This window comes from Entelurus aequoreus, linkage group LG21, assembly GCF_033978785.1.
Source record: "Entelurus aequoreus isolate RoL-2023_Sb linkage group LG21, RoL_Eaeq_v1.1, whole genome shotgun sequence".
Classification (NCBI taxonomy): domain Eukaryota; kingdom Metazoa; phylum Chordata; class Actinopteri; order Syngnathiformes; family Syngnathidae; genus Entelurus; species Entelurus aequoreus.
This window is the reverse complement of record NC_084751.1, coordinates 8833341-8852838: the sequence shown is the minus strand read 5'-3', so window position 1 is coordinate 8852838 and position 19498 is coordinate 8833341. Positions and strand designations below refer to the sequence as shown.

The 19498-nt window shown below is 39.6% G+C and overlaps 1 protein-coding gene across 5 annotated transcripts in view; it reads right to left on the bottom strand.

Moving 5' to 3' along the window:
• rasgrf2a (Ras protein-specific guanine nucleotide-releasing factor 2a) overlaps positions 1 to 19498 on the bottom strand; it is a 40989-nt gene that overhangs the window by 10766 nt on the left and 10725 nt on the right. For 4 of the 5 annotated variants that reach the window (XR_009823605.1, XM_062030748.1, XM_062030749.1 and 1 more), the window contains 16 exons: positions 13225 to 13372; positions 13070 to 13159; positions 12758 to 13011; positions 12617 to 12696; positions 12357 to 12550; positions 10788 to 10897; positions 10129 to 10247; positions 9827 to 10060; positions 9627 to 9763; positions 8981 to 9063; positions 8639 to 8887; positions 6608 to 6700; positions 6056 to 6540; positions 5860 to 5985; positions 5657 to 5749; positions 2127 to 2233 (listed from right to left, as the gene is read on the bottom strand). Coding sequence is in view for 4 of the 5 variants with exons in the window: in XM_062030748.1 (XP_061886732.1) it covers positions 2127 to 2233; positions 5657 to 5749; positions 5860 to 5985; positions 6056 to 6540; positions 6608 to 6700; positions 8639 to 8887; positions 8981 to 9063; positions 9627 to 9763; positions 9827 to 10060; positions 10129 to 10247; positions 10788 to 10897; positions 12357 to 12550; positions 12617 to 12696; positions 12758 to 13011; positions 13070 to 13159; positions 13225 to 13372 (2602 nt within the window). In the remaining variant the exon portion in view is untranslated. The remainder of the gene's footprint in view (positions 1 to 2126; positions 2234 to 5656; positions 5750 to 5859; positions 5986 to 6055; positions 6541 to 6607; positions 6701 to 8638; positions 8888 to 8980; positions 9064 to 9626; positions 9764 to 9826; positions 10061 to 10128; positions 10248 to 10787; positions 10898 to 12356; positions 12551 to 12616; positions 12697 to 12757; positions 13012 to 13069; positions 13160 to 13224; positions 13373 to 19498) is intronic. The other variant, XM_062030750.1, reaches the window with a different exon arrangement.

Sequence of the window (19498 nt, the reverse complement as noted above, 5' to 3'; positions counted from 1 at the left end):
ACCACCACAAAGATTCAAACCACCACAAATATATGTGGACCACCACAAATATATTTGGACCACCACAAATAGATTTGGACCACCACAAATAGGTTTAGACCACCACACAGATTCAAACCGCCACAAATATATGTGGACCACCACAAATATATTTGGACCACCACAAATATATGTGGACCACCACAAATAGATTTGGACCACCACACAGATTCAAACCGCCACAAATATATGTGGACCACCACAAATATATTTGGACCACCACAAATAGATTTGGACCACCACACAGATTCCAAACTGCCACAAATATATGTGGACCACCACAAATATATTTGGACCACCACAAATATATGTGGACCACCACAAATAGATTTGGACCACCACACAGATTCAAACCGCCACAAATATATGTGGACCACCACAAATATATTTGGACCACCACAAATAGATTTGGACCACCACACAGATTCCAAACCGCCACAAATATATGTGGACCACCACAAATATATTTGGACCACCACAAATAGATTTGGACTACCACACAGATTCCAAACCGCCACAAATATATTTGGACGACCACAAATAGATTTGGACCACCACAAAGATTCAAACCACCACAAATATATGTGGACCACCACAAATATATTTGGACCACCACAAATATATTTGGACCACCACAAATAGATTTGGACCACCACACAGATTCAAACCGCCACATATATATGTGGACCACCACAAATAGATTTGGACCACCACAAATAGATTTGGACCACCACAAATATATGTGGACCACCACAAATATATGTGGACCACCACAAATAGATTTGGACCACCACAAATAGATTTGGACCACCACACAGATTCCAAACCGCCACAAATATATGTGGACCACCACAAATAGATTTGGACCACCACAAATAGATTTGGACCACCACACAGATTCAAACCGCCACAAATATATGTGGAGCACCACAAATATATTTAGACCAGCACAAATACATTTCGACTGCTACAAATATATTTGGACCACCACAAATATATTTGGACCACCACACAGATTCAAACCGCCACAAATATATGTGGAGCACCACAAATATATTTGGACCAGCACAAATACACTTCGACTGCTACAAATATATTTGGACCACCACAGAGATTCAAACCTCCACAAACATTATGTGGACCACCACAAATATATTTGGACCACCACACACAGATCCGGACCACCACACAGATTCAAACCTCCACAAACATATGTGGACCTCCACAAATATATTTGGACCACCACAAATAGATGTCGACTGCTACAAATATATTTGGACCACCACAAATATATTTGGACCAAGACACAGATTCAAACCACCACAAATATATGTGGACCACCACAAATAGATTTGGACCACCACACAGATTCAAACCTCCACAAATATATGTGGACCACCACAAATAGATTTTGACTGCTACAAATAGAGTTGGACCACCACAAATATATTTTGACTGCTACAAATATATTTGGACCCCCACAAATAGATTTGGACTACCACAAATAGATTTGGACCACCACACAGATTCAAACCTCCACAAACATATGTGGACCACCACAAATATATTTGGACCACCACAAATAGATTTGGACCACCACACAGATTCAAACCACCACAAATATATTTGGACCACCACAAATAGATTTCGACTGCCACAAACAGATTTGGCGCTACCTGTTCACCCTCGCTCATAAGCACCTTATAAGGGGACTGTCTGTGTAACGCAGCTCAAACACAGCTGGTCTGCCTGAGAATAAGAAGACTTAGCAGGAGAGATCAGTGTTGACAATTTAAGGAGTAATCTAACTCCAAAAAGTGACTGCGATCTCGTGAAGAGACTTTAGGAGACTAAGTCCCACAGCAGTTTGACTGAGGTCTATTTAGTGGACGTGACTTTAGGAGACTAAGTCCCACAGCACTTTGACTGAGGTCTATTTAGTGGACGTGACTTTAGGAGACTAAGTCCCACAGCAGTTTGACTGAGGTCTATTTAGTGGACGTGACTTTAGGAGACTAAGTCCCCTTTCGAACACACGGATGTTTACATGGCTCAGCGGGGGGGGGACTTGGGACTTGGGTTCAGACCTGGGAGTGCTTGGAGACCCAGTGACGCAGCACGTTGAGGACTCTGTTGGTGGCCGCCCGGCGGATGACAAACTCCTTGTCACAGGACTTGTCGGAGCTGCTGAAAACTGCAAGACAAAGCAAAGCTGCAACTGTTGTTTATGGCGACAACCACTAGGGGGCACCAGACCAGAAAGGCTTCAGATCAGGGGTGTCCAAACTTTGTCCACTGAGCAAAACATGCACACCTTCATAATAATATGTAACATGTACAATATACACACTGCAAGTATATATATAATGTAGTAACAGACACCTTCATAACAATATGTCATATGTACAATACACACACTGCAAGTATATATATAATGTAGTAACAGACACCTTCATAACAATATGTAACATGTATAATATACACACTGCAAGTATATATATAATGTAGTAACAGACACCTTCATAACAATATGTAACATGTACAATATACACACTGCAAGTATATATATAATGTAGTAACAGACACCTTCATAACAATATGTAACATGTACAATATACACACTGCAAGTATATATATAATGTAGTAACAGACACCTTCATAACAATATGTCATATGTACAATACACACACTGCAAGTATATATATAATGTAGTAACAGACACCTTCATAACAATATGTAACATGTATAATATACACACTGCAAGTATATATATAATGTAGTAACAGACACCTTCATAACAATATGTAATATGTACAATATACACACTGCAAGTATATATATAATGTAGTAACAGACACCTTCATAACAATATGTAACATGTATAATATACACACTGCAAGTATATATATAATGTAGTAACAGACACCTTCATAACAATATGTAACATGTACAATATACACACTGCAAGTATATATATAATGTAGTAACAGACACCTTCATAACAATATGTAATATGTACAATATACACACTGCAAGTATATATATAATGTAGTAACAGACACCTTCATAACAATATGTAATATGTACAATATACACACTGCAAGTACATATATAATGTAGTAACAGACACCTTCATAACAATATGTAATATGTACAATATACACACTGCAAGTATATATATAATGTAGTAACAGACACCTTCATAACAATATGTCATATGTACAATATACACACTGCAAGTATATATATAATGTAGTAACAGACACCTTCATAACAATATGTAACATGTATAATATACACACTGCAAGTATATATATAATGTAGTAACAGACACCTTCATAACAATATGTAACATGTACAATATACACACTGCAAGTATATATATAATGTAGTAACAGACACCTTCATAACAATATGTAATATGTACAATATACACACTGCAAGTATATATATAATGTAGTAACAGACACCTTCATAACAATATGTAATATGTACAATATACACACTGCAAGTATATATATAATGTAGTAACAGACACCTTCATAACAATATGTAATATGTACAATATACACACTGCAAGTATATATATCATGTAGTAACAGACACCTTCATAACAATATGTCATGTATGCAATATTTACCGTATTTTGGTCATTTTATGCACAGCCGGAACTACAAAGCCCAAAAGCAGTGAAGTTGTCACGTTGTGTAAATGGTAAATAAAAATAGAATACAATGATTTGCAAATCCTTTTCAACTTATATTCAATTGAATAGATGAGGTGGCGACTTGTCCAGGGGTGTACCCCGCCTTCCGCCCGATTGTAGCTGATAGAGGCTCTAGCAGCCCCAGCCACCCCAAAAGGGACAAGCGGTAGAAAATGGATGGGTAGACTGCAAAGACGAGATACTTAACGTTTGAACTGGAAAACTTTGTTATTTTTGGCAAATATTAGCTCACTTGGAATTTGATGCCTGCAACAAGTTTCAAAAAAGCTGGCACGAGTGGCAAAAAAGACTGAGATAGTTGAGGAATGCTCATCAAAGACTTATTTGGAACATCCACAGGTGAACAGGCTAATCGGGAACAGGATTGAGTATAAAAGCAGCTTCCTTCACAAACAAGGACGGGGCGAGGGTCACCACTTTGTCAACAAATGCCTGAGCAAATTGTTGAAGAACAACATTTCTCAACCAAGCTATTGCAAGGAATTTAGGGACTTCACCATCTACGCTCCGTAATACCATCAAAAGGTTCAGAGAATCTGGAGAAATCACTGCACGTAAGCCATGGTATTACACACCTTCCATCCCTCGGGCGGCACTGCATGAAAAAGCCACATCAGTGTGTAAAGGATATCACCACATGGGCTCGGGAACACTTCAGAAACCCACTGTCAGTAACTACAGTTGGTCGCTACATCTGTAAGTGCAAGTTAAAACTCTACTATGCAAAGCCAAAGCCATTTATCAACAACACCCAGAAACACTGGGCCCGAGCTCATCTAAGATGGACTGGTGCAAAGTGGAAAAGTGTTCTGTGGGGTGAAAAGGATTTTTTGTATTCTCTTTTTATTGACCATTTACACCAGTGTTCCCCAACCACCGGGCCGCGGCCCGGTGCCGGTCCACGGACCGATTGGTCCGCACAAGAAATTAAAAAAAAAAAAAAAAAAAAAAAAGTTTTTTTTTTTTTTTTAAATGATTAAATCAACATAAAAAACACAATATATACATTATATATCAATATAGATCAATACAGTCTGCAGGGATACAGTCCGTAAGCACACATGATTGTATTTCTTTATGAAAAAAAAAAAAAAAAAAATTTTTTTTTTTTTTAAATTATTATTAAATCAACATAAAAAACACAATATATACATTATATACCAATATAGATCAATACAGTCTGCAGGGATACAGTCCGTAAGCACACATGATTGTCTTTCTTTATGAAAAAAAAAAAAAAAAAAAAAAAAAAAAAAAAAAAAAAAATTTAAATTATTATTAAATCAACATAAAAAACACAATATATACATTATATATCAATATAGATCAATACAGTCTGCAGGGATACAGTCCGTAAGCACACATGATTGTCTTTCTTTATGAAAAAAAAAAAAAAAAAAAATATTTTTTTTTTCAATTATTAAATCAACATAAAAAACACAATATATACATTATATATCAATATAGATCAATACAGTCTGCAGGGATACAGTCCGTAAGCACACATGATTGTATTTCTTTATGAAAAAAAAATTAAAAATGTTTTTATTTTTTTTTTAAATTATTATTAAATCAACATAAAAAACACAATATATACATTATATATCAATATAGATCAATACAGTCTGCAGGGATACAGTCCGTAAGCACACATGATTGTATTTCTTTATGAAAAAAAAAAAATAATAATAATTTTTTTTATTATTTTTTTTATTTTACCCCCCCCCCCCCCCAACCCACCCCAGGCCGTGGGACAAATTTTCTAGCGTTGACCGGTCCGCAGCTACAAAAAGGTTGGGGACCACTGATTTACACAACGTGACAACTTCACTGCTTTTGGGGTTTGCAATATTAAAAATGGAAACAACGTGTCCGTCATGTCTCGCTCACCCTGGGAGCTGCTGTGGCTCGCCGCCGCCGTGGCGATGGCGAAGGCGGAGGCGGGCGACATGGCACAGCGAGAGTTGTCCCCCGAAGAAGTGGCTGCGGGGACAGGAAGACGAGAATGAACGTCAAGCAGCGACTCCATCTTGTTATAATTAATGATCTTTGACATCGGAGGAGGCGACTATGGAGTCGCTTTAAAGTGATACCTCCCGCTGGTCTGTATCGCATGTGTCTGGGCGTGGACGGCGAGCGGCACGGCGAGACGTCTCCCGACTCGCTGCTGGGCGGAGCTTCTGGGATGAACTTGTCCAGGGACACGGACTCCAGGACAGCTGTCGAGGGACACGTAACCGTGACGACACTCGTATCAAGGGTTGCTGGGGCAACTACCAAGATGGCCACCTCGCCGGATGCTGCGCCGCAGTTTCCCGCAGAAGGCGTCGATGCGCGGGAGCTCCAGGCTGAAGTCGTCACCGGGCCCCGGGCTGAGCTCGGGCGAGCTGGGACCCCGACTGAGGTCCAGGGGGGCCTTGGTGGAGACAGGAGGCGGGGAGGATGCGTGGGGAAGGCCGGGGGAGCGCGTGGCGGTGGGCGGCGGGGAGGTGAACCCGGAGGGCGGGCGCGGGGAGCCGGGGGGCGGGGAAGGGAGGGCGGGGAAGTGGGTGAACGTCGGGGAGCAGGACGGGGTGGGAGCCAGGTCCAGGGCCTTGGCGCCACCGACCGGCGAGCTGAGGGACAGTTTGCGGCAGTGGACGGGAGAGGAAGTCCGGGAGGGGATGGAGAGCGGGGGGGGCGAGGAGAACTTGCGGCACAGTCTGGGGGATTTGTTGTTGAGGGGGTCCGTCCCCCACGAGCCCTGGTTGGTGGCGAAGAAGATCTCTAGGGACCTGGGGGACACAGGAGTATGTGTGACTGGCGGACTCGGGGACTGGGGGGTGGGGGGTCTGTGTTTACTTGGACTGATCCAGAGCCAGCTGGGTGGTCTTCAGGGTGTAGTCGGGACAGAGGGACATGACGGACAGGCGGTCACATGAGTGCTGCTCAACCCTGATGTGAGGATGATGATGATGATGATGATGAGGACCACACTGGGACTGGAGGATGTTTGCACCACACTTTTCACCTCAAAACACCCAAAAACTCGCCAGCATGCTAACAGTACTATGCATGCTAACAGTTAACATTAGTGAGTGACCAAACTATATCAAAGCTAAAATGCACTAACATATTACTCTGAGGTGTGTACCTGAAAAAAATCTTTTAAAATGCTACGGTGCTAACGTTAGCATGCGTCAAGTCCGAAAATAAGAGTATACCTACAAAATTTGCTTTGAAAAAGCTAGCATACTAATGTTAGCATGCTAACAGGTATCATTTGTGAAGCAGCAAAATATTTGACGCTGAGATGCACACCTGATAAATTAGCTAAAACAAAAGCTAGCATGCTAAAATGCTAACTGTAACATGTGTCAAGTGCCAAAATATATTACTCTGAGGTGTGTACCTGAAAAAGATCTTTTAAAATGCTACGGTGCTAACGTTAGCATGCGTCAAGTCCGAAAATAAGAGTATACCTACAAAATTTGCTTTGAAAAAGCTAGCATACTAATGTTAGCATGCTCACAGGTATCATTTGTGAAGTAGCAAAATATTTGACGCTGAGATGCACACCTGATAAATTAGCTAAAACAAAAGCTAGCATGCTAAAATGCTAACTGTAGCATGTGTCAAGTGCCAAAATATCTTACTCTGAGGTGTGTACCTGAAAAAAAATCATTTAAAATGCTACAGTGCTAACGTTGGCATTCATCAAGTAAAAAATATGACTGAATATCATACCTACAGTTTGCTTTGAAAAAGCTAGCATACTAATGTTAGCATGCTAACAGGTATCATTTGTTAAAGTAGCAAAATATTTGACGCTGAGATGCACACCTGATAAATTAGCTAAAACAAAAGCTAGCGTGCTAAAATGCTAACTGTATGCCAACATATATCTGATGTGTGTACCTGAACAATGTGTTTAAATTGCTAGGATGCCAACGTTAGCATGCGTGACTGAAGAGCATACCTACAAAATTAGCTTTAAAAAAAGCTAGCATACTAACAGGTATCATTCGCGAAGTAACATAATATTTGCGGCTGGAGTGTACACCTGGTAAATTAGCTACAAAAAAAAATGTAGTATGCTAATGTCAGTATGCTAAAATGCTAACTGTAGCATGCGTGAAATACCAAAACATCTTACTCTGAGGTGTGTACCTGAAAAATGTGTTTAAATTGCTAGGATGCTAACTTTAGCAGGCATCAAGTCCAAAAATATCACTGAAGTGATCTACAACATTTGCGTTAAAAAAGCTAGCATACTAATGTTAGCATGCTAACAGGTATCATTTGTGAAGGAGCAAAACACTGTACGTTGAGATGTAAGCCTGATAAATTAGCTAAAAAAATCATGCTAACTGGTGCATCCATCAAGTACCAAAATATGATTGAGTTGCATAACTACAAAATTTGCTCAAAAAAGAAAAATCTATGTTAGCATGCTAGCAGGTATCATTTGTGAAGGAGCAAAACACTGTACGCTGAGATGTAAGCCTGATAAATTAGCTAAAAAAATCATGCTAACTGTAGCATTCATCAAGTACCAAAATATATTACTCTGAGGTGTGTACCTAAAAAATTATTCGAAAAAGCTAGGATGCTAACGGTAGCATCCATCAAGTACCAAAATATGATTGAGTTGTATAACTACAAAATTTGCTCAAAAAAGAAAAATATATGTTAGCATGCTAGCAGGTATCATTTGCCAAGTAACAAAATAATTTATACTTGCAAAATTAGCACAAAAAAAAGCTAGCATGCTAATATTAGAACACTAACGATTGTTAGTATTTCAATTTCAATCGCTTGAATGTTGCGTAACGCCGCTCCCTGCTGGCGGAGCATGCATACTGCAGCATGTTTACGACTGGTGGAGGCTACCTGACAGGTATGGAGGTGAAGGGCTTCTTGTAGATGCCGGCCAGCTTGTCCATGACCACGGCGGCGCTGGTGAAGATGCGGTAGGTGTGCAGGAAGGTGTTGAGGAAGTCGATGGACAGGAAGCGCAGGTCGGTCAGGCGCTCCAGCAGACGTTCCACGCTGGCGTAGCGGATCTGAGGAACCTTGCAGGAGTTGAGCGTCTTGCTGAAGCAGATGTCCACGTCGTCCTTGTGCAGGCGGGTGTCTGACCTGTTGGGGGGAGAGGTAAAAAAAACAAAAAACGGGTGTTTGTTGGGGACGAGTCAAGTGGGCGCTCATGGCGTTGATGGTGAGACGTCGTACTTGATCATGTGAGGCACGGAAACCTTGGAGTTCTCCTCGAAGACGCTGGTCATCAGGCCGTTACAGCGGATGTTGTCCACGCACTAAAAACCAGAACAGACATGAAGACAGGACAGTAGGAGTATCCAAAGTGCGGCGCGGGGGCCATTTGGGGCTATACCTTTTAACCACATGCAGCACAATCGCTAGGATGCAATATTAGCATGCTATCTTTTTTGCTGTTTTTAAAGGGAAACACGCCAGTGTCAAATATTGCGTTGCTTGATACATGCTAGCATGCAAACGTAGCTTTATTACTTTATTTTAGCAAATTTTGTACGTATACAACTCCGTTATATTTTGGTACTTAATGCTTGTTAATGTAGCATGCTAGCATTTTAAACACATTGGTCAGGTACACACCACAGAGTCAAATATTTTTGGTACTTCATGCAGTTAGAATTTTAGCACCACGCTAACTTTTTTTTTAGCTAATTCAGCAAGCAGAGACCTCAGTGTTATATAGTTTGGTATTTCACTAATGCTAACCATAAGCATGTTATTGTTAGCATGTTAGCATAGTACTAATACTAGCTTTTTTGTTTTTTGTTTTTCCTTGACGCTCTCTGGCCAGCGTGCTAACTGTTAGCATTTAATCATCCCTCACCTGGCTGATGTCGCTGGTCCATGCCGCCTTCTCCTGGCGGGAAGGAGCCAGGAGGACCACGGAGAAGGTCTGACCATCAGGGGGCTCCACCACGATTTTAAACTCCAGGTGGTTGAGGCCCTGACCTGCCGCGTTGTCTGCCAAACAAACTTGAGCGGTCGGAAAAAACGAAGAGGGTTAAAAAAGAAGAAGATGCTCACAGTCTTCATCGCTGGCGTCCAGCTCCTCGATGAGTGTAGACTCCATGAGGGACAAGGCTCCGCCTCCTTGCTTGAGGAGGTGGAGTTTCCCTCCAGAAGTTCTGGTGCACACCAGGAAGTGTTTGGTGAACAGGAAGCACTGCCTCTCCCCTTCCTTCCTGAGGGAGAGCGAGCCCAGGCGGACTTTGCTGAGCACGCCTCGCTCGCTGCTGGACGGCAGCTGGACCAGAGACCCTGCGGGCGGGAGACCATGTCAGCGGCCGCCAGGGAGTGTGGTTTGACCACCTGGCCAAGATGTCCACCTTGTCGGACGAAGGTCTGGCTGGTGTCCAGCAGGATGTCGCAGCCTTCCACGATCATCCTCTCGATGGCCAGGTTCTTACGGATGTTCTCCGTGTCGCTCACCTCGTCGTGCATCATCCTGGCGACCAAAACACGCTTGTCACTTTCACCTCCGGCCCCGCCCGCTCCCGAATCTGCCCGCTCCCGAACCAGCCCGCTCCCGAACCCGCCCGCTCCCGAACCAGCCCGCTCCCGAACCAGCCCGCTCCCGAACCCGCCCGCTCCCGAACCAGCCCGCTCCCGAACCAGCCCGCTCCCGAATCCGCCCGCTCCCGAACCCGCCCGCTCCCGAACCAGCCCGCTCCCGAACCCGCCCGCTCCCGAACCAGCCCGCTCCCGAATCCGCCCGCTCCCGAACCCGCCCGCTCCCGAACCAGCCCGCTCCCGAACCCGCCCGCTCCCGAACCCGCCCGCTCCCGAACCCGCCCGCTCCCGAACCCGCCCGCTCCCGAACCAGTCCGCTCCCGAATCCGCCCGCTCCCGAACCCGCCCGCTCCCGAACCCGCCCGCTCCCGAACCAGTCCGCTCCCGAATCCGCCCGCTCCCGAACCCGCCCGCTCCCGAACCCGCCCGCTCCCGAACCCGCCCGCTCCCGAACCCGCCCGCTCCCGAACCTTACTTGGACAGCTCCTCCAGTTTGGATTTGGCAAAGTCCAGACTCTTGCGCTCCACGTGCTCGTGAGGCGTGTGGGCCAGCAGCTCGTGCAGCGTGATGATGTAGCGAGGGATCTGGAACAGTCACTTCATTAGGGACCCACACACCACCGATACTGGAGCCTCTGTACTGATGTCGACCCGATATCGTCGCACACGCGTGCATTGTTTTGTAGGTCGGACCGAGGGAAAGGATTATTAAGAATACTAACCTTATGGCAGATTTATGCTTTGGAAGTGAGTGTTGAATGATGCGGACACGTTTGTTACTGGATGCTTTCTATTACCTATCTGCCTCGGAGACTTTATTGTGTCAATAATATCATGATTTGAAACCTGTTCATATCAACAAATTGTTGTGACTCATAGTGTTCAATTGTTGACACTTACTATTGTGTGTCTATCTTAAGTGCTATTGTGTGTCTATTTTAAGTGCTATTGTGTGTCTATTTTAAGTGCTATTGTGTGTCTATTTTAAGTGCTACTGTGTGTCTATTTTAAGTGCTATTGTGTGTCTATCTTAAGTGCTATTGTGTGTCTATTTTAAGTGCTATTGTGTGTCTATTTTAAGTGCTACTGTGTGTCTATTTTAAGTGCTATTGTGTGTCTATTTTAAATGCTATTGTGTGTCTATTTTAAGGGCTATTGTGTGTCTATTTTAAGGGCTATTGTGTGTCTATTTTAAGTGCTATTGTGTGTCTATTTTAAGTGCTATTGTGTGTCTATTTTAAGTGCTATTGTGTGTCTATTTTAAGTGCTATTGTGTGTCTATTTTAAGTGCTACTGTGTGTCTATTTTAAGGGCTATTGTGTGTCTATTTTAAGTGCTATTGTGTGTCTATTTTAAGGGCTATTGTGTGTCTATTTTAAGTGCTACTGTGTGTCTATTTTAAGTGCTATTGTGTGTCTATTTTAAGGGCTATTGTGTGTCTATTTTAAGTGCTATTGTGTGTCTATTTTAAGTGCTATTGTGTGTCTATTTTAAGTGCTATTGTGTGTCTATTTTAAGTGCTATTGTGTGTCTATTTTAAGGGCTATTGTGTGTCTATTTTAAGTGCTATTGTGTGTCTATTTTAGGTGCTATTGTGTGTCTATCTTAAGTGCTATTGTGTGTCTATTTTAAGTGCTATTGTGTGTCTATCTTAAGTGCTATAGTGTGTCTATTTTAAGTGCTATTGTGTGTCTATTTTAAGTGCTATTGTGTGTCTATTTTAGGTGCTATTGTGTGTCTATTATAAGTGCTATTGTGTGTCTATTTTAAGTGTTATTGTGTGTCTATCTTAAGTGCTATAGTGTGCTTAGCTGCTGTGTAGGTGAAAAAGGTAGAGAGACCCTGCTCCCAGAGCTCCATGTGTTGGAGGTGGTCATGTGACCTGTACCTGGAACATGGGGTAGGTGGTCATGTGACCTGTACCTGGAACATGGGGTAGGTGAGGAGGTGGTCATGTGACCTGTACCTGGAACATGGGGTAGGTGGTCATGTGACCTGTACCTGGAACATGGGGTAGGTGAGGAGGTGGTCATGTGACGTGTACCTGGAACATGGGGTAGGTGAGGAAGGTCTCCAGCATGCGTCCCTCGCAGGCGGCGTTGGACTCGTACTGCTTGAGCAGCTTGTCCAGGTCTCGGTTCTGCTTGCAGTGGGCCAGGACCTGCAGGCTGTACTGGTGGTTGCGCACAAACTCCTGGTAGATGTTCAACATGGGCAGCAGGATGTCGAAGAGGTCGGCTGCAGGGGGAGGAGCTTAGTGAAAGGTGGCGGGGGGGGGGGGAGACCCTGGGCCCGAGTCCTCACCTAGGACCAGCGTGGGCCAGTTGGCCATGCGGGCGTCCAGGCCCTGGTGGAAGATCTCGTGCAGGAACATGATGGTCTCGCTGGAACAAACAAGGCGGGGCTGAGCTGCAGGTGCGCGGGGGTAACCGTGGCGACGCCCACCTGTTGAGGAAGATGCTGCTGACGTCGTCGTGGCTTATGGGCGGCTTCTTGGAGCTGGCGGCCATGCGCAGCGGGCGCAGGAAGCAGTTGACCAGGATGGAGAGCTGGTGCACGTACTCCGTCTCCGCCTCCGCCATGTTGAAGACGATCTGGTTCCTCTTCCTCATGCTCTCGGCGTGCGGCGAGCAGATGTAGTCCTGCACGATGATCTTCCACTTGCGCCGGCACAGCCAGCCGCGCATGAAGCTCTGCACCTGCGCACACGCGGCGCGTCTGACTCCGCCCACGCGCCACCCGACACCCGACACTTACCTTCTTGATCTTCTTGATGTCCGGGTCCTCCTCGTCCTGGTGGTTGTGGCTGGGCTGCAGGCGCTCCTTGGTCCTGGTCAGCAGCACGATCTGCGCAGCAGTTCTACTGTGACGCTCCGTCTTAGCGTTAGCATTAGCATTAGCGTCAGCCTTACCTCCGCCTTCAGCCTCTCGATCTCCGTGTCCTGGTCCTCCAGCTGAGTGCGCAGCTGATTGGCTGCCGTCTTCTCAGAGTCCATGATCTGGACCAGGTGGATGTACTTCTGCATGAGGATCTCACGCTCCATGATGATGTCAGAGTAGCTGATGAGGACGACACGTAAAATACTCACAACCTCGTCTGGACAATAAAACTACTTCCTATGTAAATACTCACATAAATCATTGTCTACAGCAGGGGTCACCAACGTGGTGCCCGCGGGCACCAGGTAGCCCGTAAGGACCAGATGAGTAGCCCGCTGGCCTGTTCTAAAAATAGCTCAAATAGCAGCACTTACCAGTGAGCTGCCTCTATTTTTTAAATTGTATTTATTTACTAGCAAGCTGGTCTCGCTTTGGCCGACATTTTTAATTCTAAGAGAGACAAAACTCAAATAGAATTTGAAAATCCAAGAAAATATTTTAAAGACTTGGTCTTCACTTGTTTAAATAAATTCATTAATTATTTTACTTTGCTTCTTATAACTTTCAGAAAGACAATTTTAGAGAAAAAATACAACCTTAAAAATGATTTTAGGATTTTTAAACACATATACCTTTTTACCTTTTAAATTCCTTCCTCTTCTTTCCTGACAATGTTCAAGAAATTTTTATTTTTTTTATTGTAAAGAATAATAAATACTTTTTTAAATTTAATTCTTTATTTTAGCTTCTGTTTTTTCGACGAAGAATATTTGTGAAATATTTCTTCAAACTTATGATTAAAATTCCAAAAAAATTATTCTGGCAAATCTAGAAAATCTGTAGAATCCAATTTAAATCTTATTTCAAAGTCTTTTGAATTTATTTTAAAATTTTTGTTCTGGAAAATCTAGAAGAAATAATGATTTGTCTTTGTTAGAAATATAGCTTGGTCCAATTTGTTATATATTCTAACAAAGTGTAGATTGGATTTTAACCTATTTAAAACATGTCATCAAAATTCTAAAATTAATCTTAATCAGGAAAAATGACTAATGATGTTCCATAAATTTCTTTTTTTCGGTTGAATTTTGAATTTTAAAGAGTCAAAATTGAAGATAAACTATGTTTCAAAAATTGTCATTTTTTTCGTGTTTTCTTCTCTTTTAAACCGTTCAATTAAGTGTAAATATCATTAATTATTAATAATAACATAGAGTTAAAGGTAAATTGAGCAAATTGGCTATTTCTGGCAATTTATTGAAGTGTGTATCAAACTGGTAGCCCTTCGCATTAATCACTACCCAAGAAGTAGCTCTTGCTTTCAAAAAGGTTGCTGACCCCTGCTCTATAGTAAACGTTTTGTGACAAACACGTTTTGACCCTGGAACTGACTATTTCTACATTACTTCCTATGTAAATACTCACATAAAACATTGTCTGTACAATAAAGTTTTTGTGATGACACAGTTTGACCCTGGAACTGACTATGTCTACATTATTTTCTATATAAATGCTCACACAAAACATTGTACTATATAGCTTTTGTGATGACACAGTTTGACCCTGGAACAGATCATTTTTACATTAATTCTTATGCAAATACTCACATAAAACATTGTTTGACCAATAAAGTTTTTGTGATGACACAGTTTGACCCTGGAACTGACTATGTCTACATTATTTTCTATATAAATGCTCACACAAAACATTGTACTATATAGCTTTTGTGATGACACAGTTTGACCCTGGAACAGATCATTTTTACATTAATTCTTATGCAAATACTCACATAAAACATTGTTTGACCAATAAAGTTTTTGTGATGACACAGTTTGACCCTGGAACTGACTATGTCTACATTACCACCTATATAAATACTCACATAAATCATTGTCTGTACAATAAAGTTTTTGTGAAAACCACGTTTTGACCCTGGAACAGATCATTTTTACATTACTTCCTACGCAAATACTCACATAAATCATTGTCTGTACAATAAAGTTTTTGTGATGACACAGTTTGACCCTGGAACAGACTATGTCTACATTATTTTATATTTATATTATTTTATACAATATTTTCACACAAAACATTGTACTATATAGCTTTTGTGATGACACAGTTTGAGCCTGGAACAGATCATTTTTACATTACTTCCTACACAAATACATACATAAAACATTGTCTGACCAATAAAGTTTTTGTTATGACACAGTTTGACCCTGGAACTGACTATTTCTACATTACTTCCTATGTAAATACTCACATAAATCATTGTCTGTACAATAAAGTTTTTGTGATGACACTGTTTGACCCTGGAACAGACTATGTCTACATTATTTTCTATTTATATTATTTTATACAATATTTTCACACAAAACATTGTACTATATAGCTTTTGTGATGACACAGTTTGACCCTGGAACTGACTATTTCTACACTACTTCCTATGTAAATACTCACATAAAACATTGTTTGACCAATAAAGTTTTTGTGATGACACAGTTTGACCCTGGAACTGACTATTTCTACATTACTTCCTAAGTAAATACTCACATAAAACATTGTCTGTACAATAAAGTTTGGTAACACTTTAGTACGGGGAACATATTCACCATTAATTAGTTGCTTATTAACATGTAAATTAGTAACATTTACAGTTATTTGGACACTAGGGGCACATATAAGGGTTAGGGTTAGGGTTACTAATAAGCAATCATTCTGAGGTTATTGAGGGAAGACTCTTAGTTAATGGCTTACTGGTTGTATAATGAGGCCATGCAGAATATGGCATTAATAAGTACATAATAATGACTAATTAAGAGGCAATGTGTTACTAATTTGCATGTTAATAAGCAACTCATTAATGGTAGAACATGTTCCCCATACTAAAGTGTTACCTAAAGTTTTTGTGATGACACAGTTTGACCCTGGAACTGACTATTTCCACATTACTTCCTATATATATATATATATATATATATATATATATATATATATATATATATATATATATATATATATATATATATATATATATATATATATATATATATATATATATATATATATATATATAGATATATATAATACTCACATAAATCATTGTACAAAACAGCTTTTGTGACGACCACGTTTTGACCCTGGAACAGACTATTTCTACACTACTTCCTATGTAAATACTCACATAAAACATTGTCTACAGCAGGGGTCGCCAACGCGGTGCCCGCGGGCACCAGGTAGCCCGTAAGGACCAGATGAGTAGCCCGCCGGCCTGTTCTAAAAATAGCTCAAATAGCAGCACTTACCAGTGAGCTGCCTCTATTTTTTAAATTGTATTTATTTACTAGCAAGCTGGTCTCGCTTTGCCCGACATTTTTAATTCTAAGAGAGACAAAACTCAAATAGAATTTGAATATCCAAGAAAATATTTTAAAGACTTGGTCTTCACTTGTTTAAATAAATTCATTATTTTTTTACTTTGCTTCTTATAACTTTCAGAAAGACAATTTTAGAGAAAAAATACAACCTTAAAAATGATTTTAGGATTTTTAAACACATATACCTTTTTACCTTTTAAATTTCGTCCTCTTCTTTCCTGAAAATTTAAATCAATGTTCAAGTACATTTTTTTTTTTTTATTGCAAAGAATAATAAATACATTTTAATTTAATTCTTCATTTTAGCTTCTGTTTTTTCGACAAAGAATATTTGTGAAATATTTCTTCAAACTTATTATGATTAAAATTCAAAAAAGAATCAAATTTAAATCTTATTTCAAAGTCTTTTGAATTTCTTTTCAAATTTTTGTTCTGGAAAATCTAGAAGAAATAATGATTAGTCTTTGTTAGAAATATAGCTTGGTCCAATTTGTTATATATTCTAACAAAGTGCAGATTGGATTTTAACCTATTTAAAACATGTCATCAAAATTCTAAAATTAATCTTAATCAGGAAAAATTACTAATGATGTTCCGTAAATTCTTTTTTTAATTTTTTGAAAAAGATTCGAAATTAGCTAGTTTTTCTCTTCTTTTTTTCGGTTGAATTTTGAATTTTAAAGAGTCGAAATTGAAGATAAACTATGTTTCAAAATTTAATTGTCATTTTTTTCGTGTTTTCTCCTCTTTTAAACCTTTCAATTAAGTGTCAATATCATTAATTATTAATAATAACATAGAGTTAAAGGTAAATTGAACAAATTGGCTATTTCTGGCAATTTATTGAAGTGTGTATCAAACTGGTAGCCCTTCGCATTAATCACTACCCAAGAAGTAGCTCTTGCTTTCAAAAAGGTTGCTGACCCCTGCTTTACAGACTATTTATTTCCATGTGGAAAACAAATAAAATGTCAAAATGGAAAAGTACTTCGGGCAAACAAAGGCGTTGTTGGTCACTTTGGAGCTCCAACATTATAGTTTCCTAGTCAAACTTGTGTTCACGAGTCTGTTAGTGAACAATTATTAAAGACATATTTTGTAATAAATGCCATACAAACGAAGACGAGCAAACAAAAGCCAGCAGAATGAGGAGATAAAAATAGGAGCGGGCGACAGAAGGCCAGCTTCAGTGTGTGATGTAAGCAGACGAGCTAAAAAGCACCAATGTGACCTAAATGTCAACTGCTGCGAGCACAACACACACACACACACACACACACACACACACACACACACACACACACACACACACACACACACACACACACACACACACACACACACACACACACACACACACACACACACACACACGCACCATCAGCAACATTGCTGTGTGATGTAGAAGAATGTGTGTCAGCATAAAAGAAGACGAGAAGAAGAGAAGTTTGATATTAAGCATGATGTAGTCGCCATATTGGTTATGCAAATTAACTTAACTACTACGTTCAATCAGGGGAATTTTTTGTTTTGAAAACATGTTTATTATTATTATATTATCTTTATTTTATTTCTTTTGATTGGAAAACCCTGCATATTTTATTCAAGGGATAGAATTAACAGTTTAATTAATAGAATGTATAATTACAGACCAGATTAAAAAGAGATATATGATTTTCAACACATGCAAGAATGAGGGTTTCTAACAATCATGTGACGTCTACGTTATTACTATTATTATTATTATTACTATTATTATTACTATTATTATTATTAATACTATTATTATTATTATTACTATTATTATTATTAATACTATTATTATTACTATTACTATTATTATTATTATTATTATTAATACTATTATTATTATTATTACTATTATTATTATTAATACTATTATTATTATTATTACTATTATTATTATTACTATTATTATTACTATTACTATTATTATTATTATTATTATTAATACTATTATTATTATTATTACTATTATTATTACTATTACTATTATTATTATTATTATTATTATTAATACTATTATTATTATTATTATTATTATTAGGGATGTCCGATAATGGCTTTATGCCGATATCCGATATTCCGATATTGTCCAACTCTTTAATTACCGATACCGATATCAACCGATACCGATATCAACCGATACCGATATCAACCGATATATACAGTCGTGGAATTAACACATTATTATGTCTAATTTGGACAACCAGGTATGGTGAAGATGAGGTACTTTAAAAAAAAAAAATTATAAAATAAAATAAGATAAATAAATTAAAAAAGAAAGTAAAACAATATAAAAACAGTTACATAGAAACTAGTAATGAATGAAAATGAGTAACATTAACTGTTAAAGGTTAGTACTATTAGTGGAGCAGCAGCACGCACAATCATGTGTGCTTACGGACTGTATCCCTTGCAGACTGTATTGATATATATTGATATATAATGTAGGAAGCAGAATATTAATAACAGAAAGAAACAACCCTTTTGTGTGAATGAGGAGGGAGGTTTTTTGGGTTGGTGCACTAATTGTAAGTGTGTTTTTTATGTTGATTTAATTTAAAAAAAAAAAAAAAAAAAAAAAAAAACGATACCGATAATTAAAAAAAACGATACCGATAATTTCCGATATTACATTTTAACGCATTTATCGGCCGATAATATCGGCAGGCCGATATTATCGGACATCCCTAATTATTATTATTATTATTTGTGTATTTATTTACTTATCATCAGTTGTTACATCACTTTGTATGTGCCTTTACTGTACGTATGTTATTATTGTTAATAATCACAAGATATTAAAATAACACCAAAGGGACAAGCGGTAGAAAATGGATGGATGGATGAATCCTTGTAATAGATTATTAAAGCTCGTGTTCGAGGAATATTTTCCTTCCTT